Source organism: Ambystoma mexicanum, chromosome 11 (assembly GCF_040938575.1).
Source record: "Ambystoma mexicanum isolate Mex_15411 chromosome 11, UKY_AmexF1_1, whole genome shotgun sequence".
NCBI classification, from domain to species: Eukaryota; Metazoa; Chordata; class Amphibia; order Caudata; family Ambystomatidae; genus Ambystoma; species Ambystoma mexicanum.
This window is the reverse complement of record NC_090934.1, coordinates 1470640457-1470667561: the sequence shown is the minus strand read 5'-3', so window position 1 is coordinate 1470667561 and position 27105 is coordinate 1470640457. Positions and strand designations below refer to the sequence as shown.

The 27105-nt window shown below is 45.3% G+C and overlaps 1 protein-coding gene across 14 annotated transcripts in view; it reads left to right on the top strand.

The window, feature by feature from the left end:
- PPIP5K1 (diphosphoinositol pentakisphosphate kinase 1) overlaps positions 1 to 27105 on the top strand; it is a 1113174-nt gene that overhangs the window by 1030197 nt on the left and 55872 nt on the right. For all 14 annotated transcript variants that reach the window (XM_069625171.1, XM_069625166.1, XM_069625170.1 and 11 more), the window contains one exon: positions 23775 to 23912. In XM_069625171.1, the coding sequence (XP_069481272.1) occupies positions 23775 to 23912 (138 nt within the window). The remainder of the gene's footprint in view (positions 1 to 23774; positions 23913 to 27105) is intronic.

Genomic DNA, 27105 nt, shown 5'->3' with positions numbered 1-27105 from the left:
GCCTGTCGAGGTCCATCGGACGCTTTGCGAGCACTATAGTAACCCTTGCACGCCATGTGCGGGAGGGCAACAACCACACCTCCAGGCTTGTAGAGGCCATGTTGGTTGGCCAACAGGCAAATCTGGCACGGATGCCCTCAATTCCAGATTCTGGCCAATCAAACACAACCACCCCATCCAGCTCCACTACTGCCAGTCCAAGGAGGCGCTCGAGTAGGCTAACAGGTCCCTCGGGCAAGGTTGCACAGGCACAGAAGCGCACACGGAAGTGATGGCATGTGTGTGGGGCAGTGCAGGACACATGTGGACTACAAGGGTGTGAGAGGGGTGGGCACGTTTGGGTGGTGGGGTAGGTAGTTTTGGGGGTTTGAACAATGGGCTCTGGGTGGGGGTGGGTACGTTTGGGTGGTGGGGTAGGTAGTTTTGGGGGTTTGAACAATGGGCTCTGGGTGGGGGTGGGCACGTTTAGGGGGTGGGTGGCCCCGGGTGTACAGCTTCCCTAACCAATGCACCTCCTTCCCTGTTGTTATGACATCAATACATCACCATTTCAAATCAAGACATACATGTGTGGACATTGATCATTTATTTTGCAGTGCAACTATTAATTCATTGTCGTCACCATGTTCGTGCATTTCTGTGAATGTGCTGTGACTCAAAAGTAAATGTGAATCAGGGCATCCCGTGCTCTCTGGCCATCATGTGGACCCCCAGGGGGAGGCGGTGCCATCCCATCCCCATCCCCCTCATCTGCGTCTGGGGGCATTGGGATGTTCCTGCGCAGGCACAGATTGTGCAGCATGGCACATACAAGCGTGATTTTACCCGTCTTCACTGGGCTGTACAGCAGTGATCCGCCAGATGTGCTCAGACAGCGGAACCGGGCCTTCAGCAGTCCAAATGTCCTCTCAATCATTCCACGTGAGCGGATAGGTGCCCTATTGTATGCCTCTTCATGCCTGTTCCTTGGTCTCCGTACAGGTGTCATCATTCATGGCGTGAGTGCATATCCCGCATCACCTACATGGGATGTAGATGGGGGAACATGTCAGTGTTTGTGGCATCATGTCCTCATCTGCTGCTGTGCATTCTTGTATCATCATTCATTCATGCATATGTACCATGCAGTGTATGGAGGTATGTTTTGGGCATCACGATGTATGTCGCTGACTGCATATGGGCCTACACATTAGCTTGCATGTTTACTGTGCCCTGCGGGTAACATTTGGTTGTGTGCATGTCACGGTGCAGTGCTGTCCACACATGGCAGAGTGACTCCACTGTATGGAAGTAGTAGATACACGTCGTCTCATTTACACGTCTCTCGTGCTTTTTGAGGCAGTGTTTCAATTGAGCGTGGGTGTCTGCAGTGGCATAGGATTCATGGGACAGTGACAGGATTGGCTGGGCCAGCGTGTGCACGGGCACATTGTGGTGCCCTGTCATGTCTTCCTTCATGATGTTTGGCATCCGCTGTGTATTTGGTAGATGGAAGGGGGGTGATGCATGTGCGGTCACAGCGGCACGCTCACAATGCTCATTGGCCTGGACACACACACACACCACTCCGACAGGGTTGTAGCATCATCAGCTGTACTCACCCAATAGCCATGTGCTTTGTCCGGCATAGCGTTCCATGTACCGTGGCAACGTGGAATTCCGCAGTACCATTGAGTCATGTGATGAGCCTGGGAAACGTGCGCAGCAGTGTGTAATCAGTTGCATGGTATCACAAACCATCTGGACATTCAAAGAGTGATACTGTTTCCTATTGCGGAACACCGCCTCAATTGCATGTGGTACTGTCAGCTCGACGTGGGTGCAGTCAACTGCGCCTATGCAATTTGGCATGCCTGCTATGGCATGGAAGGCCAACTTGGTGGCAATGACCTCGCGGAGGGTGCGGGGTAGGGCTATGTGTTCCGACACATGGCGCAACAGTGCATCCTGTACCAGGATTTTGGAGAAACAGGGTTGTGATATGCCGTGCAGCTCACCAACCGTGTGTTGATAGGTGCCAGTGCCAAGGAAATGCAGTACTGAGACAACCTTCAAGAGGGGGGGGATGGCGGTGGGGGTGTCAATTTGGCTGCTGATGTTGTCCTCAATCATGGCGGTGATGTGCAGGATTGTTGCACGGTCCAGCCGGTATAGTGTGTGGATCTGTCCTGGGGTGAGGTTCCAGGGTGAGGCCCTGATGCGTGGTATTGCTGGCTGGCGGCGGGGTCGGGCTGGCTGGGCAATGGGGGTTGGCTGGTTGCCGCCTGCGCCTCCTCCGCCTATGCCTCCTCCTCTGCGCCATTACTGCCACCATGTGCAGTGCTGCCTGTTGGTTGAGTAGGCCCAGTCCCAGTGCTACTAGACCTGCTGCCTGCATGGTTCTGTGTTGTGTTGGGCTGGGTGTGGCCCTTTTGTAGGCTCCCAGTGGCCTGCTAGGTCCAGCTGGGCTGATTTGGTGCACCTGTGCCCTGATTCAGTTCAGCAGGCAGTGTATAACGCCATGTTCGCGGTGGCGGCGGTTCCGCCACCGTGATCACGCTATTTACGCCATTTCTTTGCCGGTATTTCTGTGTCCGCGCTAGTTGTGATGCTCACGGTGTTTCGTGTTGACGGTAACGGAGGGGTTTCCGTGCAGACGGACTTAACGGGAACCCTATTTCCACAGTGGCGGTTTAGGGTGGTGCTATTACCGGGGCCGCGGGTCATGATTGGGCGGACATGGAAACGGTGCCGGTATGGTTTTACCGGCAGTGTTAATTCCGGACTGGAGTACTTGTAATGAGGCCCAATGGAAGTTAAGCAGTTACGACGTATGGACATCGCAGCGATCAAGGATACAGCCCCCCGTCCACTTCAGACCGCACAAGGCTCTCCCTCAACTACGTCAACTGACACAAGCTCCAAGGAGCAATGTTTAAAAAACATTAAAACGGGAAACCTTACCTCGCTGGTCGGCGCGGGGGCTCCCGTGGCAGCATCTATGGCACCGGTACCCTCTGCGGCGAGTCTTGGGGGCAGGTTGCAGAGTGCGTCGATCACAGTTCTTTCCCATTCCGAGGCCGACTACCTCGCTTCCCCGCCTTACGTGGCTCCGCCTCAGCCCTCACCTTCGGCGCCCGCGCTACAGGGAAAGCAGCTACAGCCCTGTAAGGATTCCCCCCCACCCTTCAGAAGGATTCGAAAGCACAGCCTTGGCTAGGCTCGGCTGGAGGAAGGTCCTCTCTACAGAGCGACATCTCGGCCCCCACCCAGGCAGTCCCATAGACGTTCATGCAGCTCAGGCAGCAAAGTACCCTGCAAACCAGGAGGAAGGAGATCCATCAGGACATCAGCCAACTTTAAAAAAAAACTTGGCAATAGTCAGAAAATGACAGGCCGGAAGGCAACACGCACAAAAGCACCATATAAAAGAGCAATCAAAAACCAAACGAAACTGAACGCCTCCAATCCAGCAGCGTCAATGATTACGCTCAAAGAGTACTTTGGCAGAAAAGGGTTGCAACCAGGGGCAACTCACCAAGACATTACAAATGCAGAGTTGTTGGCGATAGTCGAAGATGCTGCACTGCGAGCCTGAAAATTCCCCCCACATACCCTCCAAGCAAGGGAGCACCCCCCCTCCAAAACAAACAAGTAGCAGCGCTAAAGCTGACTAGCCCAAAGGACTTATCTGACCAGTCATGCCAACCGTCTATAACAGGGAGGGAGCAAAGCAAGATAAACATTTCTCCCCAGAGTGTGGCATTAATTCAAAGAGAGCTCAGACCTCCCCCTTGCTACCGTTGAGTGCAGGGGAAACAGAAGTCCCAGAATTAGTGGCAGAGACATCAGAACAGCTGCACCCTCCTAAAGACACAAGGGACCCTGGACAACCTGATCGAGAAGAAATGGTTCATAGAGAGAGACAGAAAATACTCTTCACACCCTTGAGGAGGAATCTAGCTCAGGTGCACACCTCCTCCAGCTCATCTCCAATCGAAATGGCGGAAAGGGAAAAAGCCAAGATCCATCGACGCCTACAAGCTACAACGATATAAGAGTGCACACCCCAATGGCAAACAAACGCTCAAGTGAGATTTCAAACAAACCCAATTAGGATTCTCCTCAAAAGAAAATTGACCAGATGACAATCCTCTCCACAGTGACAATTGCCTTAGCACCATTTGGGAAGCTGTATGAATCGCTCAACGATTCACTGAAAGACCAAAACACGCTAATAGCTTTCATGCACACTAAGCTTACCTACTTAGAGGAATTTGTGACGGCCAAGCTAAGAAACCCTCAGTGGGAGCTGTCAACCACCGGAGAAGAAACACAAAGTACTTCGAGACCTAGCACTGGGACTAACAAACGAGAACTCGAGCTAAAGTCAACAAGATCCCAGGACACCCAAACTGAGGCCAAATTCATCTCTACTCAAAGCCCTACATCCAAAGTGGCGAATACCGAAAGATCACACACAAAGGGGAGCAACACCAGTGCCCGAATAGAAGACCCACACTCACTAACTATCTCCCCAATCAAGAAATTACGGAAAGGCCTACCAGGCAGAAATCAGCTTAACATGGGACACAATCTGTCAACGAAAGTCCGAAACAGAAGCCCACCTCTGCAATCTTTACCTTCAAGGCTGATCACATTTTTCGCACATTTGACATCTTCACTCAAAGGGGTCTAACTCAGAAGGATCCCAAGAAGAAGAGATTAAGTCAAAGGAACTTCACCACTGATCACAGGGAGGTGTCACCGGCCCGCAGAGGTATTAACAATCAGAAACTTAATCAGATTCTAAAGGACACTGGAACTAGCCACAATTGTCCCATGCGGAAGAACTTGCCTCCTTCCCAGATCACGGAAGACTCAGGAGATCTGGAGCCATCAGAAGAAGAGCCCTCACAGGGCTCAATTGACTTAATGAACATGAGCCTATATACAGTTGAAGACTCTGAATCCGAGATTATAGAAATTCCTCAACGAAAAAGGAGCCCTGTTTGGTGACTAATCGCAAAAAGAGGGTGCTCTTCACAAGCACCCTACCCATGGCTCAAACACTCTGGACAGAGATGGAGGAAATAAAGATGAAAAGCAGTTCAGCAAGTCCAGAGTTGGCGAACTCCAAAGGCCTCAAACGTAGACATTCCTTGACCACATGTGACCAGTCGCCATCCAAGGCCCTGCACAATGAAAGATTTAAGATCAACGAGGCACGAAGTGAAAAACAAGAAAGAGAGAATGAAATCCACCCTCACTCAAGGGGATGGAAGGATACTAGATGCCCAACGAGCAAATCAAAAATTCATTACAAGTCACAGGTCAACGATCATAATGAGAGATCAAGACCATGCCCCAGAGAGAAAGCAACCGGCACATCGACCTAAACAGCAAATTCAAATCGATCTCAAACCGCACGTTTAAGCTCCAAAGATGTCGGGAAGAGACTGACACCTGGACGCTGAATTACACAGCAATTGCGAACATCTTTAAGCATCTCAAACTTCTTCAATCTTCTTCATTAAACATCATCGACATATTGGAACCTAATCCTAACGGAAGAAAGGACAGCTCTTACCTGCACATCAACTCTTTGAATGCTCAAAAACTACTCTGGAGTGTGAAAAATGACCCAAGTAATCTTGGAATAGACTTAAGCTTGGCGATAGAGGAGACACGAAGTAACACCCAAAAGGAAAAGCGGCTTACTTCACCCCAACGCCCATGCTTCTCAACTCTAGGCAGAAACACAAGAACATTCTCTGACTCGCCACCTCGAAGAAGAAGACTCTGCCAGAAACAGCTTCACGGATCCCCGAGAGATCAAATGAGACTCGGGAAGGCGAAAGTAAAATCGAAGCGCAGGGAGTCTGGAATACTAAACTGCATTCGCCTCCACGAGAGCAGAAAAAAGGGATGAAACACTACACACTGGATAGACATTGCCACAAAGAGAGCATCCTTGAGGAGCTTGACCATAAAAGACAACGCATTGTGATAGAAAATATCTGGGCTCCTAAAGGTGTAAGAAGGAGGAACGCCCATGAGCACAAGAACATAACTCTAAAAGAAAACAATAGGTATTGGTTAAAGTCCCAAGTGGACAAGTTAAGCAATAAGTAGCCACTATTAACAGAAAAGCAAGAGACAGGGGCGAGGAAAAACCCCTGGGGACTGGCCTTCTCTTCGACTCTGCTACTTGGCTCTTGGAACACAAGGGGCTTCTCACATTTGACCACAAAATCCAATGTCCAATTATCCCTTTTTGATGTACTGTGTCTACAAGAGATGTGGCTCATGGTAAAACCCTCTTTGGATGGATTTGAGCTGGCCCACTCTCCTGCCCACAAGGGCACGAAGGGAAGACCACGTTCAGGCCTAATAATAGCGGTAAAATCGGGCAGTGGCCTGATCTTGAGAAAAGTCATCAAAGCAACTGAATTCATATTGGCCTCAATCATTGACTGGTCCATCCTAACCTTAAGTCCCAGGGGAAAGACGCAAGAAAAGATCTTACTTTTATACATCTACTGGAGCCCTCTCCGAATATCTAACAAGAGCTTCTTGACAAAGCTGGAACTGACAATTGACTCCGCTATAGTTGTCGATGAAGTCAATCACATAATTATTGCAGGAGATCTGAACTTCGATTTACTTGCTCATCATGCAAACCCCGGAGGCTGAGCTTCGCTCTGGTCAAAACGAATGGAGTCAAGAGACTTGCACAACCTGCATTTTATAACCGACAGCAAGCCCAGTTGCACCCCAACGTGGGAGAGAAACGGGGAGGCGGCAGCCATAGACTACATCTATGTGTCAAGAAGCCTGTTGAAACACACTGAATCATTCAACGTGACAAGGACAACATATAGTGACCATAATATATTGTCCTACGAGTGGCACACAAACAAAACGGAAGAACGGGTAATGCACGCCAACTTGGACGTTAACACCTATGGCACCCGTCTTCGACTCTCTGATAGCACAATCATTACATTGACGCAGAACTACGTGACATCCACAATGCTGAAACAAGCTCCAAGAATACGGCTGACTGTTCTGCAGTCTTCAAAACCACAGTGAGAAAACCTTTCAACCACCCAACTTCAACCGCTCACGTCTTCAATAGGCAACTGGTGGAGAAAAGGAAACAAATCAGAAGACTGAAACGAGAAGCAAACAAATCATGCTCTAAAGCAAAAGCAGAGGACGCTTTGAAAGCAGTCAAACAGTACCAATCTTGGCTGAGAGCCACCAAAAATCAAGACGATGCAGAAACGATGCTTCGGATAATCTGCAGTAAGAAAACAAGGGACTTTTGGTCGCTAGTTAATGCTAAAGCTAAGGGTGAGAATCAATTACTTACCAACGCAGTGGGAGAACCCAGGTGGATCAAACACTTTGAGGAACTTTATAGATCTCCCAAGAAACCCACAGTTCTCACTTCACTATCAACTAAAGTCACGTGGCAGATCCCCACGGATCATGAAACCATCATTGGCAAAATCAAGAAACTTAATGGCTCTCGGGTGGCAGGGTCTGATGGCATTCCCAACTTTGACTTAAAACAAAGCACTGAAAGCTGGGCAAAGTTCATCGGGGAAGTATTCAAAAACTGCAAAACATCAGCGGCGATCCCACCGCCCTGGCAAAAGGCCATAGTTGTACCAATCTTTAAAAAAGGTGCAAGAGACAACCCAAGTCATTATCGACCCATAGCCCTACTAGACTCTATTGGGAAGCTTTTCACATCATTCATTTTGGAAAGTTTCCAAGGCTGGACTGTCGCCGGCAAAGTGATCGACCCGCTGCAAGCAGGTTTTGTAAAAAACCTAGGGACGACAGCTAACATTCTGGCTTTAAGTGTCTTGAAGGCTAAAGTTAAACCAGGGTCATCCGAAAATCTACATGGCGTTCATTGACTTGACTCAGGCCTTTGACCTAGTGAACAGGGCACTATTATGGGAAAAATTGGATAATGAACCCTGCCCGCCAGCAATCCTGAACCCCATCAAGGAATTGTACAGCGGGACATCGATGTGCGTACGACTCAACCATCAAAGCCTACTGTCATCTTGGATAGAACCGATCGAGGAGTCAAGCAAGGATGCCCACTTGCTCCAGCACTTTATAATGCATACATAGCCGACTATAAGGAACACGAGATTAAAGTCCACACTTTCCCACCGAGGCTAGGAGAAGAGACAATATCAAGACTGCTCTACGCAGATGATATAATCTTCATTGACCAAACGCCGATAGGACTACAAAGACAACTCACCAACCTTGACTCCTATCTGAAAGTCAACCACCTGCAGATGCATCGGGGGAAAAAATGAAAATTATGACTTTGGGAAAATCCACGAGAAAAAGGGAGAATTTCTCCTGGATAATACAACAAGAGACTTTGGAACTCGTGAATGAATTCAGATATCTCAGAGTCACATTGAACAAAAATGGCAAAGAAGATCCGATGTGTGAAACCCTATTGAAAAAAGTGCAGCTTCTGATAACACAGACTATATTTTTATCCAGCAAATATGGACGCTTCTCCTTGTCCCAAGTTTTGACATTCTACAGGATGAAAGTTACAATAACCTATGGCGCTGAAGCAATGCCTAACATCCCGGCAACCTTCTGGCTGAGAGTAGAAGGTCTTTACTGGAGAAAAGTATTAAATCTACCCCAGTCAACACCAGCGGTGCTGATGAGGGAATTAAAACTTCAATCACAGAGCTCCATTGTAGCTCGGAACGAGCTCCTGCTCTATAGAAAAACTCTTCTGACACATCCACCACTGATTTTGAAGGCAATAGAGCAGGAAATTCGGGCAGGCACGTGCAAGATGTTACAACGCAGGGTGAAAAAAAAAATCCATCTAGCTTGGTTACACTAGGCTTCTGAACTTTGTCATCCTCCGCCTAGCGCTGTTAGGGAGAGGTAGCCTTTTGACTCACTTCCATTTCTATCAATGTGGTTTGCAGAAGTAATAGGCAGTAACAGCATGTGTGCACTACAATCCCTTCACAAGTTAAAAAGGCAAGACTGGCCACACTTTGTAGGTGTATAGAAATCCTTTTTAGCTTTTTCAAAGCATAGTAAATAAAAACAAAACAGTGCCCTCTAGATAACACGTGTTTCAACACAAAAGTGCCTTTTTCAAATCGGGGCAAATGAGGTTCCACATATGTGTTCGTCAGCTGATGCTTGGAGCCAGTGTGCATACTTTGTAGGGGGATTTAACTCATGAATATTTGGCACCCCAGACTGAACAGATATGTGATGTGGAACTTAGACCTCATTTGCCTCGATTTGAAAAAGGCACTTTTGTGTTGAAACATGTGTTATCTAGAGGGCACGGTTTTGTTTTTATTTACTATGCTTTGAAAAAACTAAAAAGGATTGCTATGCACCTGCCAAGTGTGGCGCGGTGTGTTCATGTTTGTGGCCAGTCTTGCCTTTTTGATTATATTAAGAGGTTGGGGTCTTTTGCCTCTTTTGCCACAAACACCTGCAACACCACTCTGAGAACTCAAGTATAAATCAGGCGCATGGTGAAAATAGGGTTGGTTAATAAAAAACCCAAAACCTTCCCAAGTTAATATTGTTTTGTCAGCCAAGTATGGTTATAGGGCAGAACATTGGGGCCTTGACACCCATGTCAAGAGAATGGGCATAAATTAGGGTTTTTTAGAGGGAATTTCTCATTCTGCTAGAGGACCTCCCATTTTCAGCTTTAAAGGCAAATGTATGGCCAATACGACAGCAGTGACAAGTGTCTCCTAAGATGCAATATAGAGGCTACATCAGCTGAACACAATCTGGACGTTCAAGCTAGGACAGAATGGCTTCTGCTCAGAATTCAGTGCTACGGCCTTAAAGTGCTATGCAAATGATGAATGAAAGCGAAAGATTGCCTGCTTGCAGGAAGCCACTGAGCCACTGAGCCATGGTGCCCTGTTATTGCAATTCCTAAGCTAAGAGAGTGGCAAACAAGCTGTCCAGAGCAGTCCTAAGTGGCGCTCTGAAAACAGAGCTAATCACTCTGGAATATCCTGTTAAGCCTCGCAAACCAGAAAGTGTGGTGACCGTTTGTACGAAATGTTGTGGCAAAATAATGCTAATTAAAACATGAAACTATGAATATGTAACCATAAAAGCTCCAGCATGGGTGTAGCCATCTGAAATAAACACACACTTCCTGATGCTGTATACATACTAAAGTATCCTGACAAAATGTCACCTTTTGCTATGCGTAAGCATGAAAGGCATTCATGGCATAAGGACTACAGTAATATTTCCAGCCATCAAATAAGCAGCAGGAAAATTCTTGGCGGCAAAAGGAAAAAGGGTGCTTTATGAAAATCCCTGCAGAATGATGACAAACAAGCGGGCGGTCGAAACAGAAAGACAAACATGTCAAATGGACAGACAATTACCAAAATTATCCAGGGCAACCTTTTTTTACTTTTCAGACTAAGAATATATTTCCTTAATGTTTTCTGAGATGTTGCCGCACACCTATCTTTTTCATTTTTCCTTTCATAGATCAGATTATATTGATTTTGATTCAGATAAAAACATGTATCCACAAGAACATAAAACCAATAAAACAATACATTAGGTACACAAGACAGAAAACCAAAATATTAAACGATATTACAATGTTATAAAAATTTCCTTATTCTAAAAGCAGATGTCTAATACTTTCCCAAAGCAGAATAAACAAAGGGGTCAGAGAGAATAATGCGGTATAACATCGCAGGACGGCACTTTCTAAAGCACAGACCCTTGAGAACGAGTACAATTCTCTCCCAAAGTGCAGCATAAAAAAAGGACAAAAGAACATAAAATGCAACAGAACCTCTTATACTTTTTCTAAATCTTTTTGTGTCAGTGTGTAAAAGGCAGTTTGCCAAAAGCCCAAAACGAAATCCGATCTTCTTTTACTCCCCGACAGGAGAAGGTCTCCACCCTTTTCTGCTGCGCTTGCACCAGATTCCTTACTTTCATATTCAGTGCCGCTATGTCATTACCCCAAACGCTCACATTTTATTTCAGAAGCCAGTTTTTGTCCCCCTTATGTTTTTTAAAGATCGAAGAAGAAACTAGCTTTTAATGCAGTTAGCTCCTTCCCTGAATGAACTAACCAGCTCCTGGTTTGGGATGATCTTGCTTGTGTGTGGTGGAGGTTGTCAGTAAAGCAACATTTCTCAATGAAAGTCTGTTCTTATGACTGTGCAATGACCTAGATGATATTGCAGTGTATCAAGGCGTGGCCACTCATGCCGCAGTAATGTGTGTAGTGGTTAGTGCAGTGGTCGTCTAAGAAATATGCAGGGCGAACGAAGAACATTTTCTAAAAACGTAAGCCGTGTATTGTGACCTACACCCTGGATATCAAGCCATGTCGGGGACATGTGCTCAGTTCTGCAAAACCTTCTTGGCCGAGTGTTTGCTTTCCTGGAATTTAGCAAGTGCCGCTGTCAAAGTTGGTACGTTGTCACCACTGGTCTCAATTGGTATAAGGATCTAACCGTTGAGAAGCAGCAACGCCTAGACACTTTTGTCCACTTGTTCAGTTTTCGCAACTTGGGAGGTTTGTTTTCAATGGTCCCTTGTGACACGCATTGTTTTAAGCTACTGGGCATGTGCATGGGCAAAGCATTGTATGCCAAGGATGCCATCCCATAGAATGCACATCTGGTGTTTCTTGTGTCTCAGCAGTTGTTTGATATTTGGCACAACAGGATATTTCAGGAAGGGGGTAGTGATATCTGTAAGATAGTGAAAGAACAAAGAAATATCGAGGCTGAGTACCACAAATGAAATAAACCAATCAGTATCTTTTATTACTGTACAGTTTACAAAGCAAAACGGATAGCTATCTGGCCTCAACACCTCGCTGTGTGTACCAGCTGACACAGTGAGGAGAGTGAGGAGAGTGAGGTACTGGACATCTAAACACTGGCATTTTTATACATTTCCTACAATATTGTCCAGTCTCTCTTCACGTTAATAATTTGGGTCTACAGTTTGTACCTAGTTCATATGACAGATTTTACAATATTATTTAAAGGATTGCATGAATTTATATTTCCATGAAAATACAATGGTGGTATAGGTTCTCGGATCTGCGGTAAGCCTTGGTTCAAGAATCTCTTACAATGTAGTTCAGCTAAAACATACGATCATCGTTTACTCTTCATTGTTTCAGTGTTTATACAAGGAGGGGGCTTGCGAGCGCAGACAACACTCGAATAGCAGTTCATATGAAGCACAAGGTTTCTTTGCTTTGCTTAAACAGTCGGCTCGCCGACAACCTAAACATTAACAGAACTCAAAGGTCGGTCGGCTCGACTTGCAAGACAAAAACACAGACCACCATTTTAGAATATGGAACACAAGTGAAAATCAAAATGGCGGACAAATCTTAAAATGGCGGCGAAGTAAAAACTCAAAAATCAGAGCTTTTGCAATGCGGTTTTCCGTGTAACGCGATTGGGCTTAGGTCAATATTGAATATAAGGAGGCACTATATAATTACGGTTTAACAAACCCTCCTTTTGGCCTAAGCCAATAGCTCATTCAATATATTCGCTTTACTTGTAATTCCACGTTTCAATGTCCGTACATCCTGAATCACATTCATCAGATATATCGATCACCATTAGATCCGAAGTATTTTCGGCCCTAATGTACCTACAGTTTCCCCCTAACATCAAATCAAACATATTGCAGGAAGACATTGTATGCAACAACAATAGAATAACAAGGACTATCACTAAAACCGAGAAGTGTTTCCCTCACCAAGACTGCAAAAAAGTCCCAAAACCAAGCACAAAGATCCCAATTTCCCTCAGGAACATGTACTTCTGAACTTAGGACATGCAGATTTTGTATTGCCTTAAATATGGTAGGGGAGGAATCAGGTACGAAAACACAGCAAGCAGATCCCACTAATTTACATACTCCACCACGCTCAGCCAGGATGACATCTAACACCATCCGGTTCTGCAGAGCTACTAATCTAATCGCTTTCTGTTCTAACGTCATATTGTACAGTATGTCAGTGGTCCGGTTGATGGTTTTCTCCAATACTCTTGCCAATCTCCTATTATCCTCGAAATTCATGATCTGTTCCCAAAATGGCACAAAGGATTTTGCTACATCACCCATGACCTGTGAAGGAGTATCACTGTTCTCTTCCCACCTTGGACGAGTTGTAAAGACCTCAGAGGTGCTAGCTACAAATACCCCTGGTAGCAATATACCTAAATAACAAGTGCCCTGCCAATCTCTAGGTAACCAAAGATAAGCTTCATTACTGCATATGAAATAAACGGGATCACCTACATACAAAGGACCCTTTTTCCCTGTGTTGTGGCAAATGCAAACATATCCAGCAATTAGTTCTATTCAGAATTGCATGGGTCGCATTCATAAATAACAAAAGGGTATTGTTGTGATAACTCTGTCTGTGTTGGGAATCCCTAGGAGATAGCTTGCAGATGCACGAAAGTGGGTATCAAAGTTTCAAGTGGACGTACGCCCTCAATATACCAAAACCCTAAAGCGATGATTACTGTTAGACCAATTAACAAAATCAAGAGAAAACAGTAAGTCCTCAAGGACCATGAATTTTTATGTACAATGTCTTTGTTAGCCCCACAATCGATTGGTTGCTTTGTACGAGTAGGAGTAGCAACAGGCATTGTTCCTCAAAAGTAAGTTCCGGAAGGTTTCTGTGATGGACTCCTTAAATTTGTATGTTGGTGATCTCCTGACCACGTGATGTATCTTGATTGAAGATAGGTTTGCCGGTCCTAGCCACTTACTTATGTTTCAACGAGAGAGTGGCAAAGGACTAGCTCAACAGTCGTTTAACCGTGGGCACAGCCGTGCTGTGCTGTAAGTCTAGTGCCGTGGACGCAGATCATACCTTAAGACTCCAGGCACTGCGTGATCTGCGAACAGAGTGTTGTTGCTTCCTGATGGAAGTGGTGAAACAGAGGAAAGATTGCTCATGGGTGCAGAAAGATCCGAAGAAGAATTCAAAGACAAAGCAGCCATCTCCCCAGGCCCCACGGGCTCCGGAAGTATCTCAGAAACACCCTTGATGTTGTTCAAGACTGATTGATCACCAGAAACAGAACAAGTGGTTTCCTTCTTTTCTTCTTCGTCGAGTGGCAAGGGAAAAGGTATTTTCTTGGTGTGTGTCGCGTGGATCCAGTGTCTCTTGCCTGCTACTCGTCCAGCAGCCTGTGTGGCCAACAGGACCTGGAACGGTCCTCTCCAGCGTGGTGCGAGACTGGATGCTCTCTCAAACGACTTTGTTAGCAGCCAATCCCCAGGTCGAATTCTATGACCTGGCCCCTCGTATTTAACTGGGAGGGCTTCTTGCACCTGTTGGTAAATCAAATACAAATTTTGAGTTAACTGGACACAGTATTCAGCAAGAAGCAAATGCTCCACATCTTTCAATGCTCTGGGTTTCGGCAGATTCCAAATGTTAGCTGGTCTCCCCATTACTATTTCATATGGGGAGGGTCCAGTTCTAGTCTTTCGGGTCGTCCGCATGGACAATAGAGCTATAGGTAAGGCGCCTGGCCATTTCAAATTACTGCTGGCACAGACCTTCGCAAGCTTGTTTTTCAAGATACCATTATGGCCTTCTAAAAGTCGAGCTCTCTGAGCGTGTCTAGCCGAATGGAACCGTTTATCGATCTGTAATCCCGCGCATACTTGCAAGATTACAGCAGTGATAAAATGTGGACCATTATCCGACCAGATGACCCTCGGCAACCCAAACCTAGGAAAATATTCCTTAAGCATGGTTTTCGCCGTTGTCATTGCTGTGGCATCTTTCACAGGGAAGGCTTCAACCCACTTGCTAAAGGCACAAATCACTACTAAGACATATTTGTAGTTATAGCAGCGCTCCATCTCGATGAAGTCGAAATGACTCGCTTCAAAAGGCAAAGAGGGGGGGACCAAAACTACCCCTCAGTGTCATTGTACCCTTCCCCACATTATGCTGTAAGCATACCATACAACTTGACCCAAAACGCTCAGCAGTCTTTGAAATGTTTACGTTTACCCAGACAGGTTCTAACTATTCACGAATGTTCCTAGCACATATGCGAGTAGGAGTGGCATCAGCTTGAATATTCTTTATTGAGCCAATCCCTTCATCTACTGTACAGATATTTGTTGTTTCTTTCCTGAGATATATTTCTGAGTATAAATCAGTAGTGGTCCGTTTAGCTATCCTCTCAGCAAAAGCATTTCCTCTCCCTACATCATCTACTACCTTTTGATGTGCGGCACACTTCATGATTGCTAGTTGAGTAGGAAGCCCAAGTGCTGAGAGTAGCTGAACTATCAAGGTGCCTTGTTGGTTTTTTGTTCCGTGTGAGGTCAAGAAACCTCGTTCTGCCCATAGTCTACCGAAGTTGTGAACCACCCCAAAGGCATACTGGCTATCTGTAAATATGTTTATTCTAAGCCCTTCGGAAAGGTCACAAGCTCGAGTCAGTGCAATAATCTCTGCGGCCTGCGCGGAGTTATACGAAATTCTCTTGGTTTCCACAATCGTGCTTAGTGTAGTGATGGCATAAGCAGAAGTGGATGTACCATCCGGAAGTTTGAAGCAGGAGCCATCACAAAACAGCTCCCCTTGCGGATCATTCAGAGGTTTATCATTTAAATCAATCCTGCCTTTGGTTTCTTGCTCTGTGATATAGAGGCAGTCATGTGACATTTCGTCACTGCAAGCAATATCTTGCGGAAGAGGTAACAATTCAGCCAGATTCAATATGCAACACCTCTTAATTTGGATATGCGCTGCAAATAGGATTAGTTCCCATTTCGTTAATCGTGCGGAAGTAAGGTGTTGCGTTTGTGTTCTGTTTAGTAGAATGTCTACGGAGTGGGGTACCATTACGGTTAAAGTGTGACCTAAAACCATACCCTCACTTTGTTTTACAGACGCAGCAGCAGCGACAGCTCTGACATCTCGGCAAAGCGCATGCAACAGGATCAAGTGTGGAGGAAAAATAACTGCACTGTCTACTTTTCCCCCCATGTTCCTGCGTTAACACAGCCAAAGCACATCCATCACATTCATGCACATACAACACAAATGCCTTATCATAATTTGGTGTGCCCAAAACTGAGGCTCAACACAGTGCAGTCTTGAGAAGATCAAAAGCTTTCTGGTGTTCCAAGTTCCACGGTAGTGGCAAAGAAATGCCCTTCTTTGTCAATGCCAACATTGGTTTTATCACTAGTGAAAGTTTGGGATCCACTGTCTACAGTAAGAAGCCATTCCGATCAAGGCTCTAACTTATTTCTGCGTATTTGGGACAGACATGCTAGAAATGCTTTTTATCCATTCAGGTGTCAATCTTATTCCCTCCTTTGACAGGAGATAGCCTAAATAGGCGACCTCCTGTCAACAATATGACATTTCTTTAATGAAGCCTTATGCCCATGTTCTGCTAGATGAATAAGCAATAACACAGTACCCTCTTTGCAAGCACTTTCTGAGTCTGCAGCTAAGAGAAGGTTGTCAACATACTGCAACAATATACAAGTGGAAGGTAACTCAAGTGTGTCAAGCTGCTCTTTCAAAGCCCTACTATAAATGCTCGGACTCTAAGTGTACCCTTGTGGTGCATGGGTAAATGTAAATGAGCGTCCCCCTAGGGTGAACGCGAACAAATATTTACTACCCACGTGTATGGGAATGCTAAAGAAGGCATTCTTAAGATCCTGAAATGAGTAGCAGAAGCTGGGATCATTGTTAATATCGTAGTTACATCAGGCACAATTGGAAAATGCGGAGCAACGACCTTATTGATAGCACGTAAATCAATAATGAAATGAAAAGGAATCGCATTATCCCCTTTTTTTGTACACTGGTAAAATCGGGCTATTGCACAAACTTCCTGCAATTTCTTAAATCACTCCACGATGTACAAAATTGGAAACTATACTCTTCAACGCTTGCTCACCATCAACAGAAATCTTATATTGTGGGATACGTGGAAACTTAACTCCTGGTTTCAAAACAATTTTAACAGGCTCAGTTTGCAAAACACCAACATCATTGTCGTCAACTGCCCATAAACACGTTGGAACTTTACTAAATTCAGGCGGCAAAGGTCTATTCAAAAACTGTGAGATGAAAGATTGCTGGGGTGAAATCGTCAAACGTACTTCATCCGAAGAACAATGAATTACTGCATTTGATTCCTTCAACAGATTCAACTCCAACAAATTCTCTCCACAGTGCATTGTCAGAAGAAACAAACAGTAATCCGTAAATGGCCCCAGTGAGATTGGTACCAGCAGAGAAACCAGACTAACCACTGGCGTACCAGAAAACCCTACAGAAACGTTATTCTGCCCTGACAGTGGAATGTCTGGAACCTGTGAATGGTCAATGGAACACTTCTGGGCTCCTGTATCTATCAAAAATAGATGCTTCCTATTCCCCACCATCATTTCAACGTAGGGACCTCTCTGACTAACGGGAATAGGCATCGGTTCCAGACCCTGCTTCGGGCTGTCCTAACTACACTATAAATCGTCGAAGACAAGGTCTTCAGAAAGATAGGCAGTTGAAGGATTATCGAAATTATTTCTGCTATCTATACTAGGTTGCTGATTATCTTGCGAGAATGATTGTGGATTTTGAGTGAACTGGCTTCTACCAGGACCCCGTATCCCAGGGTGGCCTCTGGATCGTCTACCCATGACACCATATGTGTTGTTTGCCCTCTGCTGAAGGATCAGGCATTGTGCTCTCCAATGACCCTCTTGTCTGCAATAAGCACATTGCTTCATGTGTACAGGACCCAACTGCACATTACTTTGTGGTACAAACTGACCTCCAAACTGTGTATTCCCACCTCTAGTCCCTCTCAATATCTGTTGCAACAATACTTTGGTTTGGAGGTGTCCCTTTTTCTTTTCAATCCTCCCTTTTTCATTATTGACCCTATTGTCGTAATATTGAGCAATATGCAATACGTCGGACTGCAATTTAGCTTGCCAAGCACTCTCAGAAGTCATGATTTGTGACTGAATATCAGGCAACAATCCACGCACAAACTTATCCACAAACAATCTTTTCCCTGACTCGGTACTTAAATCCTGTCTGCTAAAATCTGAAAGTACTTGCTCGAACCGATTAAAGAATTCGGTAGCACTTTCAGATTTTCCTTGGATACAAGCAGTGAGTTTGTCCCAAACAATCCTTCTCTCGGGAACCACAGTTTTTAATTTTGCTACTATTCTGTGTGGCAAAGTCAGTATCACTTGTGGTGGCCTCTCACCAGCTCTTCTTTCTCCATCTATCTTCACCAAGTTAACCCATGTCTCCCCCAATCCTGCTTGATCATCTACAGTCCTAATTTGTTTCCATAAATCAGCAGGTGGGATCACAGGAAACAACAAGTCTATATCACCCAAACTGAAAACTGACGAATGCAAGACACATTCTATTTCTTTGTAAAACCCTGTCGGATTTTTCCTAATGTCCGGAATTGACTGTCTGATAGTGTTCACTTCCTGTCTAGAGAACGGGACATGAACCAATTGTGATACATAGTGAGCTTCAATATCGATGGCTGCTGCACCTGTTGCGACATTAGCTGGACTCTCAACTTTAGGAGCGAATGTCGGAGGAACCTCCCGCATAGGCAACTGAGTAGTAGGCGGCTCTGAACGTTTGTTAAGCAATAAAGCAAAGTCAAGCGCCAAAGTGGTAGGAACAATATCGGGCGCAAAGGCTCTCTTATAAATAATCATCAATTCTGCGGGTAAACAAATCTTTTTCTTTATACACTCATTCTGCAGATATTCTACCATTACCTAATACTTTCCTCTGCATTTCTGGAGTATACTGCCTATACGTATCATATACTTCTATGGGAGATATCGACACATCTGAAATCCCTCTAAGCGTATCCCTCGTGCATATTCGTGTTTCTTCACTCGTTGACCTACAAGGAGGAAGGAACCGTTTCTGCATATACAAAGCTTCCAAACTATCACCATCTATTTCATCGTCCTGTAACCATTCTAACTCCCTTCTTAACTCAAAAACCCTCTCGACATGCTCTTTTACTTTCTCCGCAGAATCCCTTGAATAGGATAAAACATTCAAATCCCTCAACCCTTGTGGGACGTCTATGTCTGTCAATTTATTCCACATTACAGCCAAATGTATTCCCATCCCCTCAATAAAGACATTCTGTTTGGGAATATTTACTAGATTAAGAAGTGTAGCTAAGACAGTTCATTTTTCACTGTTCTCTTTACATTGTTTAGCCCATGCATACAGTTCCCTCTTCTTATCTTTAGAAACTGTACTTCGAGTCACTACTTTTGATTCAGTACTCGCCTCTTTATCAGTTACAAGCAGAGCAGAACCACTTGGGAAGGAGAGAGTAGATAGATCCTGTACAACAGGTAGTGGAGACACTACCGCTGATAACAAAGACAGAATTACCGGAACAGTAACAATCAGTAGAGGTACAGGCGGAGGAACAACAATAGGAAGAGGAGCAATAACTGGCGGCGGAGGAGCAACGGGAAGAACAGGAATTGCTACGGGAGGAGGGGCGACAGCGGGAAGAGGTAAGACAACCGGAATAGGTACATAAGGAGGTGATGCAGTGGCACCAGGCCTATGTTCATTTAAGAGTTTATTAGTTTATTAGTTTATCTGAGGCATGAAAATCTTTAGACAGATATATTTTCTGTATACCAAGTTGAAAAGCCCTATCCATGTTTCTAACAGACTCTGACTGTTTTTGTTGATCATATAATAATGCTTTTTCTGAATTTGACATATGCCGACGTGTATGCTTCTCTTTACTCTTAAGTTGCTGCATAGCTTCCCTTTTCCAATTCTGAATTACATCAAATGCTGCAGGTCTAGCTTTTTTCTTTAACAATATAGTTTCTAAATACTTGTGCAATCTCAAAGCTACCATTGACTGGCCACTGAAATTTGGAAGCATGTCTCGTTTGTGCCAAATATCGTTGAATACTATACTACCAATGCCGTACTTACAGTACATATTGCATGCCGGCGACCCCTCCTGTGGCGCCAGTCGGCGAAATTCCAAAGATTATCTATCTCTGCGGAATAACGCCTGAAACAGGCAGACAATGTCCCAGGCATGTCCGATTACTGGTGTTACCTGGTGTTGTCTGTGCTCGCGAGTACAGATCTGCAATCAAATATCAGGCTACTTAGGGATTGGGGCACGACTCACCTGATTACAAAGGACTAAGGAGGTCCGATCGGATTACAAAGGACGCTCTCGGTTGGCGATTTCGGTAAATCTGCCCGCCTCGATATGTGGACCCTCGTCTAGATCCCATCTCAGAACGCAAGCTCACCATCCAGGGATCGGATTGTGCAGTAATGTTGAGGTATCGTGTCTCATCCAAAAGGGGCCCCTTTTTCTCACCATCCGATCCCAGTCCGATAGCCACGTCTTTCCTTCAACGAGGTGGCATCAATCTTGAGTGTCCCTATTCGGTTGCCATCTGAAAGAACAAAGAAATATCGAGGCTGAGCACCACAAATGAAATACACCAATCACAGGCTGAAAAGATACAAGTATCTTTTATTACTGTGCACTTTACAAAGCAAAACAGATAGCTATCTGGCCCCAACACCTTGCCGTGTGTACCAGCCGACACAGTGAGCAGAAAGAGGTACTGGACATCTAAACACTGGCATTTTTATGCATTTCCTACAATATTGTCGGGCCTCTCTTCACCTTAATAATTGGTGTCTAGAGTTCGTGCCTAGTTCATATGACCGATTTTACAATATTATGCAAAGGATTACATGAATTTACATTTCCATGAAAATACAATGGTGGTATAGGTTCTCGGATCTGTGGTAAGCCTTGGTTCAAGAATCTCTTACAGTGTAGTTCAGCTAAAACATACGATCGTCGTTTACTCTTCATTGTGTCAGTGGTTATACAAGGATGAGGCTTGCGAGCGCAGACAACACTCGAATAGCAGTTCATATGACGCACAAGGTTTCTTTGCTTTGCTTAAACAGTCGGCTCGCAGACAACCTAAACATTAACAGAACTTAAAGGTCGGTCAGCTCGACTTGCAAGACGAAAACACAGACCACCATTTTAGAATATGGAACACAAGTGAAAATGGCGGCCAAATCTTAAAATGGCGGCAAAGTAAAAACTCAAAAATCGAAGCTTTTGCAATGCGGTTTTCCGTGTAACGCGATTGGGCTTAGGCCAGGATTAAATATAAGGAGACGCTATATAATTACGGTTTAACAATAGCTAGAATGATACAATCAAGAAACACAAAAGTGCTATATATGTGCAGTTTTTTTAACTTCTGAAGCTACAAGAAACATAGTTATTGTATTTAAGGCCTATTAAGAATGTCCATCAGACCCAGCAGAAATTGTATGATTAACAGAATTGTGTATCCAGCATGAAATGCACACTGAAATACTGAGCAGGTTACAGTGCAGTATGTTGAATGAATAGCGTTTTAAGGCTACATTTAACAATATATGTTGGAGTAGAAGCATTGCCATAAATGCAGAGGGATTTCCCCCACTGAACTGCTTTGTATTCGGATCAGATTGGTTTCTAAACTACATTTTATGGCGGCATTATCGGAATATGGGAGACTGATCAGATACATGTGCAGAAATAAGGTGGGCAAGCGGGGAAGTATCGTGCTGATGATCCTATTGTAAGGAGGAATGTTTAAGAGCTCAACCAAATAAGAGATAAAAATTTGGATTCCAGATGTGTGGGTGGCACACCCTAAGAATGTAGTTGCACATGCATGGATGCACCCTAAGAATGGAGTTCCAGGTGTGTGGGTGGCACACCCTAAGAAGGGATTTCCAGATGCAGGTGTGAACCCTAAGAATGGTGTTCCAGATATGTGGGTGGTACACCCTAAGAATGGAGTTCCAGGTGTGTGGGTGGCACACCCTAAGAATGGAGTTCCAGATGCATGGATGCGCCCTAAGAATGGTGTTCCAGATATGTGGGTGGCTCACCCTAAGAATGGTGTTGCAGATACATGGATGCACCCTAAGAATGGAGTTCCAGGTGTGTGGGTGGCACACCCTAAGAATGGAGTTCCAGGTGTGTGGGTAGCACACCCTACGAAGGCGATTTACAGATGCATGTGAGAACCCTAAGAATGGAGTTCCAGGTGTGTGGGTGGCACACCCTAAGAATGGAGTTCCAGATGCATGGATGCGCCCTAAGAATGGTGTTCCAGATATGTGGGTGGCTCACCCTAAGAATGGTGTTGCAGATACATGGATGCACCCTAAGAATGGAGTTCCAGGTGTGTGGGTGGCACACCCTAAGAATGGAGTTCCAGGTGTGTGGGTAGCACACCCTACGAAGGCGATTTACAGATGCATGTGAGAACCCTAAGAATGGAGTTCCAGGTGTGTGGGTGGCACACCCTAAGAATGGAGTTCCAGATGCATGGATGCACCCTAAGAATGGTGTTCCAGATGTGTGGGTGGCACATCTTAAGAGTGGTCTTCATTTTCAACTAGAAGCACAGGAGATATGAAATGGTGTTGCTTCTGTAAGGCCATGGCTCTGTGGGCATGGTGTTTAGTTGCTTCCCTTTATTGGGCATTTGTTTGAGATTGATATGTTTATAGGTACTGCAGGTGTCAAATGTGATGTGGACCTGTAGGGGGAGACAATAGAGGTCATTATAAACAGGGTCTTGTCAAAGCGCCCGCCACCAGCGATTAACAACTTAGGAATTAACTATGCAAATAACTGTTATTGCAAAAAAAGAGGTTATCTTTGTTTTCATAGAATTGCATAACTATTATCACCACGCGTTGTTTTTATTTTTCTTTGATTATTTTTTAATGTTTTATTAACACAGTTGTATGAATGCTGAGTGGCAGTGACCTGTATGTGCAGGGTGAATGGAACGGACAAAACAACTTCTGTTTACAATATAATATGTGTGATTGTGATAAATTGTTGCACATTGTGTTTTTCTAATCACCACAATGCCTCACTGATTTTCTTTAAGAATGTGTATGGCCAGAGCTTGAGCAAAGATGATGGCATCTGCTCTGGAGTCACCCACGGTAACGTCCCTTCTGTACAGTGAGAGGTTAGGCAATGCATTTAGGATCCAGAGGGTGGGGTGGATGTGTCCAGGGGGAGTTCAGACAGTGAGGAATTTCCAGTATGCTGTGTCAAAACAAGCAGGCCATCAACAACGGGCAAGGCAATGAATGGTATGATGTTTCTTTGTATCTTCTTAAGATGCTGCAGCTGGTTAGGGCATCTTTTAATTTGTCTGATGAAAGAGCCATTTCAGTGAAGTGTGCATTGTCAGGGTTTGGCAAGAGTGGCGAGGTCAAAGGTGTGTATGGATATGACATCAGGCAAGTCATTTCTTCATACATTGACTCAGTGAATTGCTTGCAATGAATAAACATAATATAGACCGTGCTTTCAGATGGCAATGCATGGTCTTGTTGTTTGAGGCGTGTGCTTGATCTATGGCATTTATGCCCGTCGAACTGAGGGTATTTTAATATTCCATTATCATCAACATATGGCGTAGTTCTAGCACATGTTTTTCCTTAGTGCACGTGCTTGGTGGTCTTATGTTTGCACATTGCGAGAAGCAAATTCAATTTTGGCCGTATTCTGATTCCAGTTTTCGAGTGCTTTCTAAATTTATTTTTCTTGTATTTTTAGGTTTTGAAGGCTGTTCCATGGTGCCCACAATCTACCCACTGGAGACGCTCCACAATTCCCTGTCCCTACGGCAGGTCAATGAGTTCCTGACAACTGTCTGCAACAGTTGCACCGACTCCCATTCAAGGGGCTCCACAGGTAACGCGTGCTTTATCACAGTTCTACAGTGGTATTTGTGTTGTATGTTATACTCTCAACAACTCTGCTCACTATATAACATAATATAAAAGCTGTGGAAGACCTTTCGGAGTACACTAAAATACTAGTGATCTCGTGGCTGTGTGCCCTGCAAGAATAACTCGCTCCCTAAAGAGAAGCTTTCAGCTATTGTGCAAAAGGTCCAGCCTGAACTAGTGTGTTGATTTTCCAACCAAGTAGAAGAGGGACTTCCCAAAGGCTGCAGCCGCAGCTGAGAAGGCCCTTCCCTGACAACGCTTCCATGAGCAGACTTTCCTCGTGGGCCGAAGGGTGCCATGTCATTTCAACGGATTAAATGACTCGATCGGATGTACTTCCTGTTCATTACTTCGACATTTTTCTTCAAATACATTTTTTGGGGGGGGTCCCCCGTCGGGGGTCACCCGTTACCCCTCCACTATCACCTCAAACCACTCTCGACCCCTTTTTGCCACTTACTCCACAAATACATATAAAAAACGTAAGTAATACCCACAAAGTAAATATAAGTAACTTACTTTTTGGAAACAACGGGATACTGTGCAGACGAGACATTGCCCAAGAATGTCACGTTCTCCAGCATGGGTCAGGCATGGATTCACATGCGAACCCTCCCGCCTACCCCTCTGCGGCTCTTCACTTGGTCATACTGCCACTTTACATGCTACCAAATCTGAGGATGGCTGTCGGAGGCGGGGCTTAGGGAAAGGGCAGTCATTGGCTGTGGGCAGTATGACCCAGAGATCAGTGATTGTTTACTACTAGGAAAGACAGATCAGAAACGAAACTGATACTGATTTTTTTCTGTACCGAGGATTCTCAGCCTGACGACGGGGAATATTCATGAGCATGTGAATCCATGCCAGACCCAAGCTGGAGAACAACAGTTACAGGTAAGTAACTTGTTCCTTCTCTATCCAATTATACTAACCCCATTTCTTGAATGGTAGTCTTGAGGCCGCATCAAGGGAGTGGCTGGATCTTCGATACTAGAGCAACCATGAAGCAGTGCAACTCCCTCAGGGCTGAGAGCCATGGACACTCCCTGTCTGCACCAAATAAGTCCATCTCTCACACCCTTAATGTGCTCGAGACGTATGTCGTGTAACCTGGTAAATCACACCAGCATAGTCCAGGCCAGGAAAAGGGGCTTGGGACTGGTCCTTGAGTTTACGACTGTGCCTTGTTTCCCCACCCAAATAGTAGCAGCCGATGTTAGCAATATAGACCCAAGGATCATATTGTCGTGCAAGTCATGAGGCTAGATTCCTATGCTGACACATGGAGAAAAATTACAGGGTGAGTTAATTGGTATAATACAATACTCAAAACGAAATTGTGTCTGCATACTTCTGAGTGAGTGCCCTAAGAACTGAGCCCAAGGAAGTCTTTGTTAATGGAGCCCAAAGCAGATGTGTGCAATGCAAATCTCCCGGATCATTAGTCGGCACATTTCACACCGGCCTCCAGTGAGTGGGGGTGGTTGGGAGCGGTGCTCTTCTATTTTATTTTGATCAAGTTTTACCGCCATACTTTGATTTTAAAGCGAAACCGTTCCGGAATGGTTTCCATTTAAAATAAAAGTGTAGGAAGAAGTTAAATCTTGCAGTTTATTGCACTGCATTGAACGGTCCATTAAACAGCTGGCACGTTTGGGGGTTTGGATTGCACATGGGATGGGCCGTGGCGATGGGGTTTATTGGGAGCGGGGCCAGGGCAGGTAGTTCCACTACTTTTTTTTGTACACTTCGACCAATGCTGGTCTCCAGTACTAAATGCTTGTATTGCATGTCTACTTAGGACCAGTATTACTGACCTCTCAAGCCAAGACCAAGACCACACAGGTTATGAAAGATGCCCCTGGGCATTTAACAGTCATTCAAAATACACCCTTTGTGCATGCGACCTGAAATCAGTCTGAGCGCCATGTTCTTGGTTGCCTGGAGCAAGGGATTTGCCCACAGGAGGCCCAGCTAAGGAGCACTCCATGATTATGACGCAAGCAATGAAAAGTACCCCCTTCCACCACCTGTCCCATAGAGTCTAATATGAAGGAACGGTGGATGCAGCAATGGGAGGTTTCCCCATTGATGCGTGGGATCTCGATGGTGATGTGCAGTTTGGATGCAGCACTGGGAGTTCTCCCCATTGATGCGCAGGATCTTGATGGTGATGTGCAGTTTGGATGCAGCACTGGGAGTTCTCCCCATTGATGCGCGGGATCTTGATGGTGATGTGCAGTTTGGATGCAGCACTGGGAGGGTTTTCCCCATTAATGTGCGGGATCTTGATGGTGATGTGCAGTTTGGATGCAGCACTGGGAGTTCTCCCCATTGATGCACGGGATCTCGATGGTGATGTGCAGTTTGGATGCAGCACTGGTAGTTCTCCCCATTGATGCGCGGGATCTCGATGGTGATGTGCAGTTTGGATGCAGCACTGGGAGTTTTTCCCCATTGATGCGCGGGATCTCGATGGTGATGTGCAGTTTGGATGCAGCACTGGGAGGTTTTTCCCCATTGATGCGCGGGATCTTGATGGCGATGTGCAGTTTGGATGCAGCACTGGGAGGTTTTCCCCATTGATGCGCGGGATCTCGATGGTGATGTGCAGTTTGGATGCAGCACTGGGAGGTTTTCCCCATTGATGCGCGGGATCTCCATGGTGATGTGCAGTTTGGATGCAGCACTGAGAGGTTTTTCCCATTGATGCGCAGGATCTCAATAGTGATGTGCAGTTTGGATGCAGCACTGGGAGGTTTTCCCCATTGATGCGCAGGATCTCGATGGTGATGTGCAGTTTGGATGCAGCAGTGGGAGGTTTTCCCCATTGATGCGCAGGATCTCAATAGTGATGTGCAGTTTGGATGCAGCAATGGGAGGTTTTCCCCGCACTGTTCTGGGTTTCCCATACCATTCTGCTGGTGGGAATAGTGGCAGATCACTGAACTTAATGGTATTTCAGTAAATCCACATCCATTATTTAAAAAGGAAAAATGTCAGTATATTCCCCCCCTTGTGGGGTGGCACCATAACGCTACTTCACCATTCTTCCCTATGCACATAGAGCTCAACATTGACCGTTCTGTCGCGAGAAAGGGTGGGCTTTAGTGATGCCCACTTTTTCATCCCCCAAAGAAGTTCCCCCAGTAGAT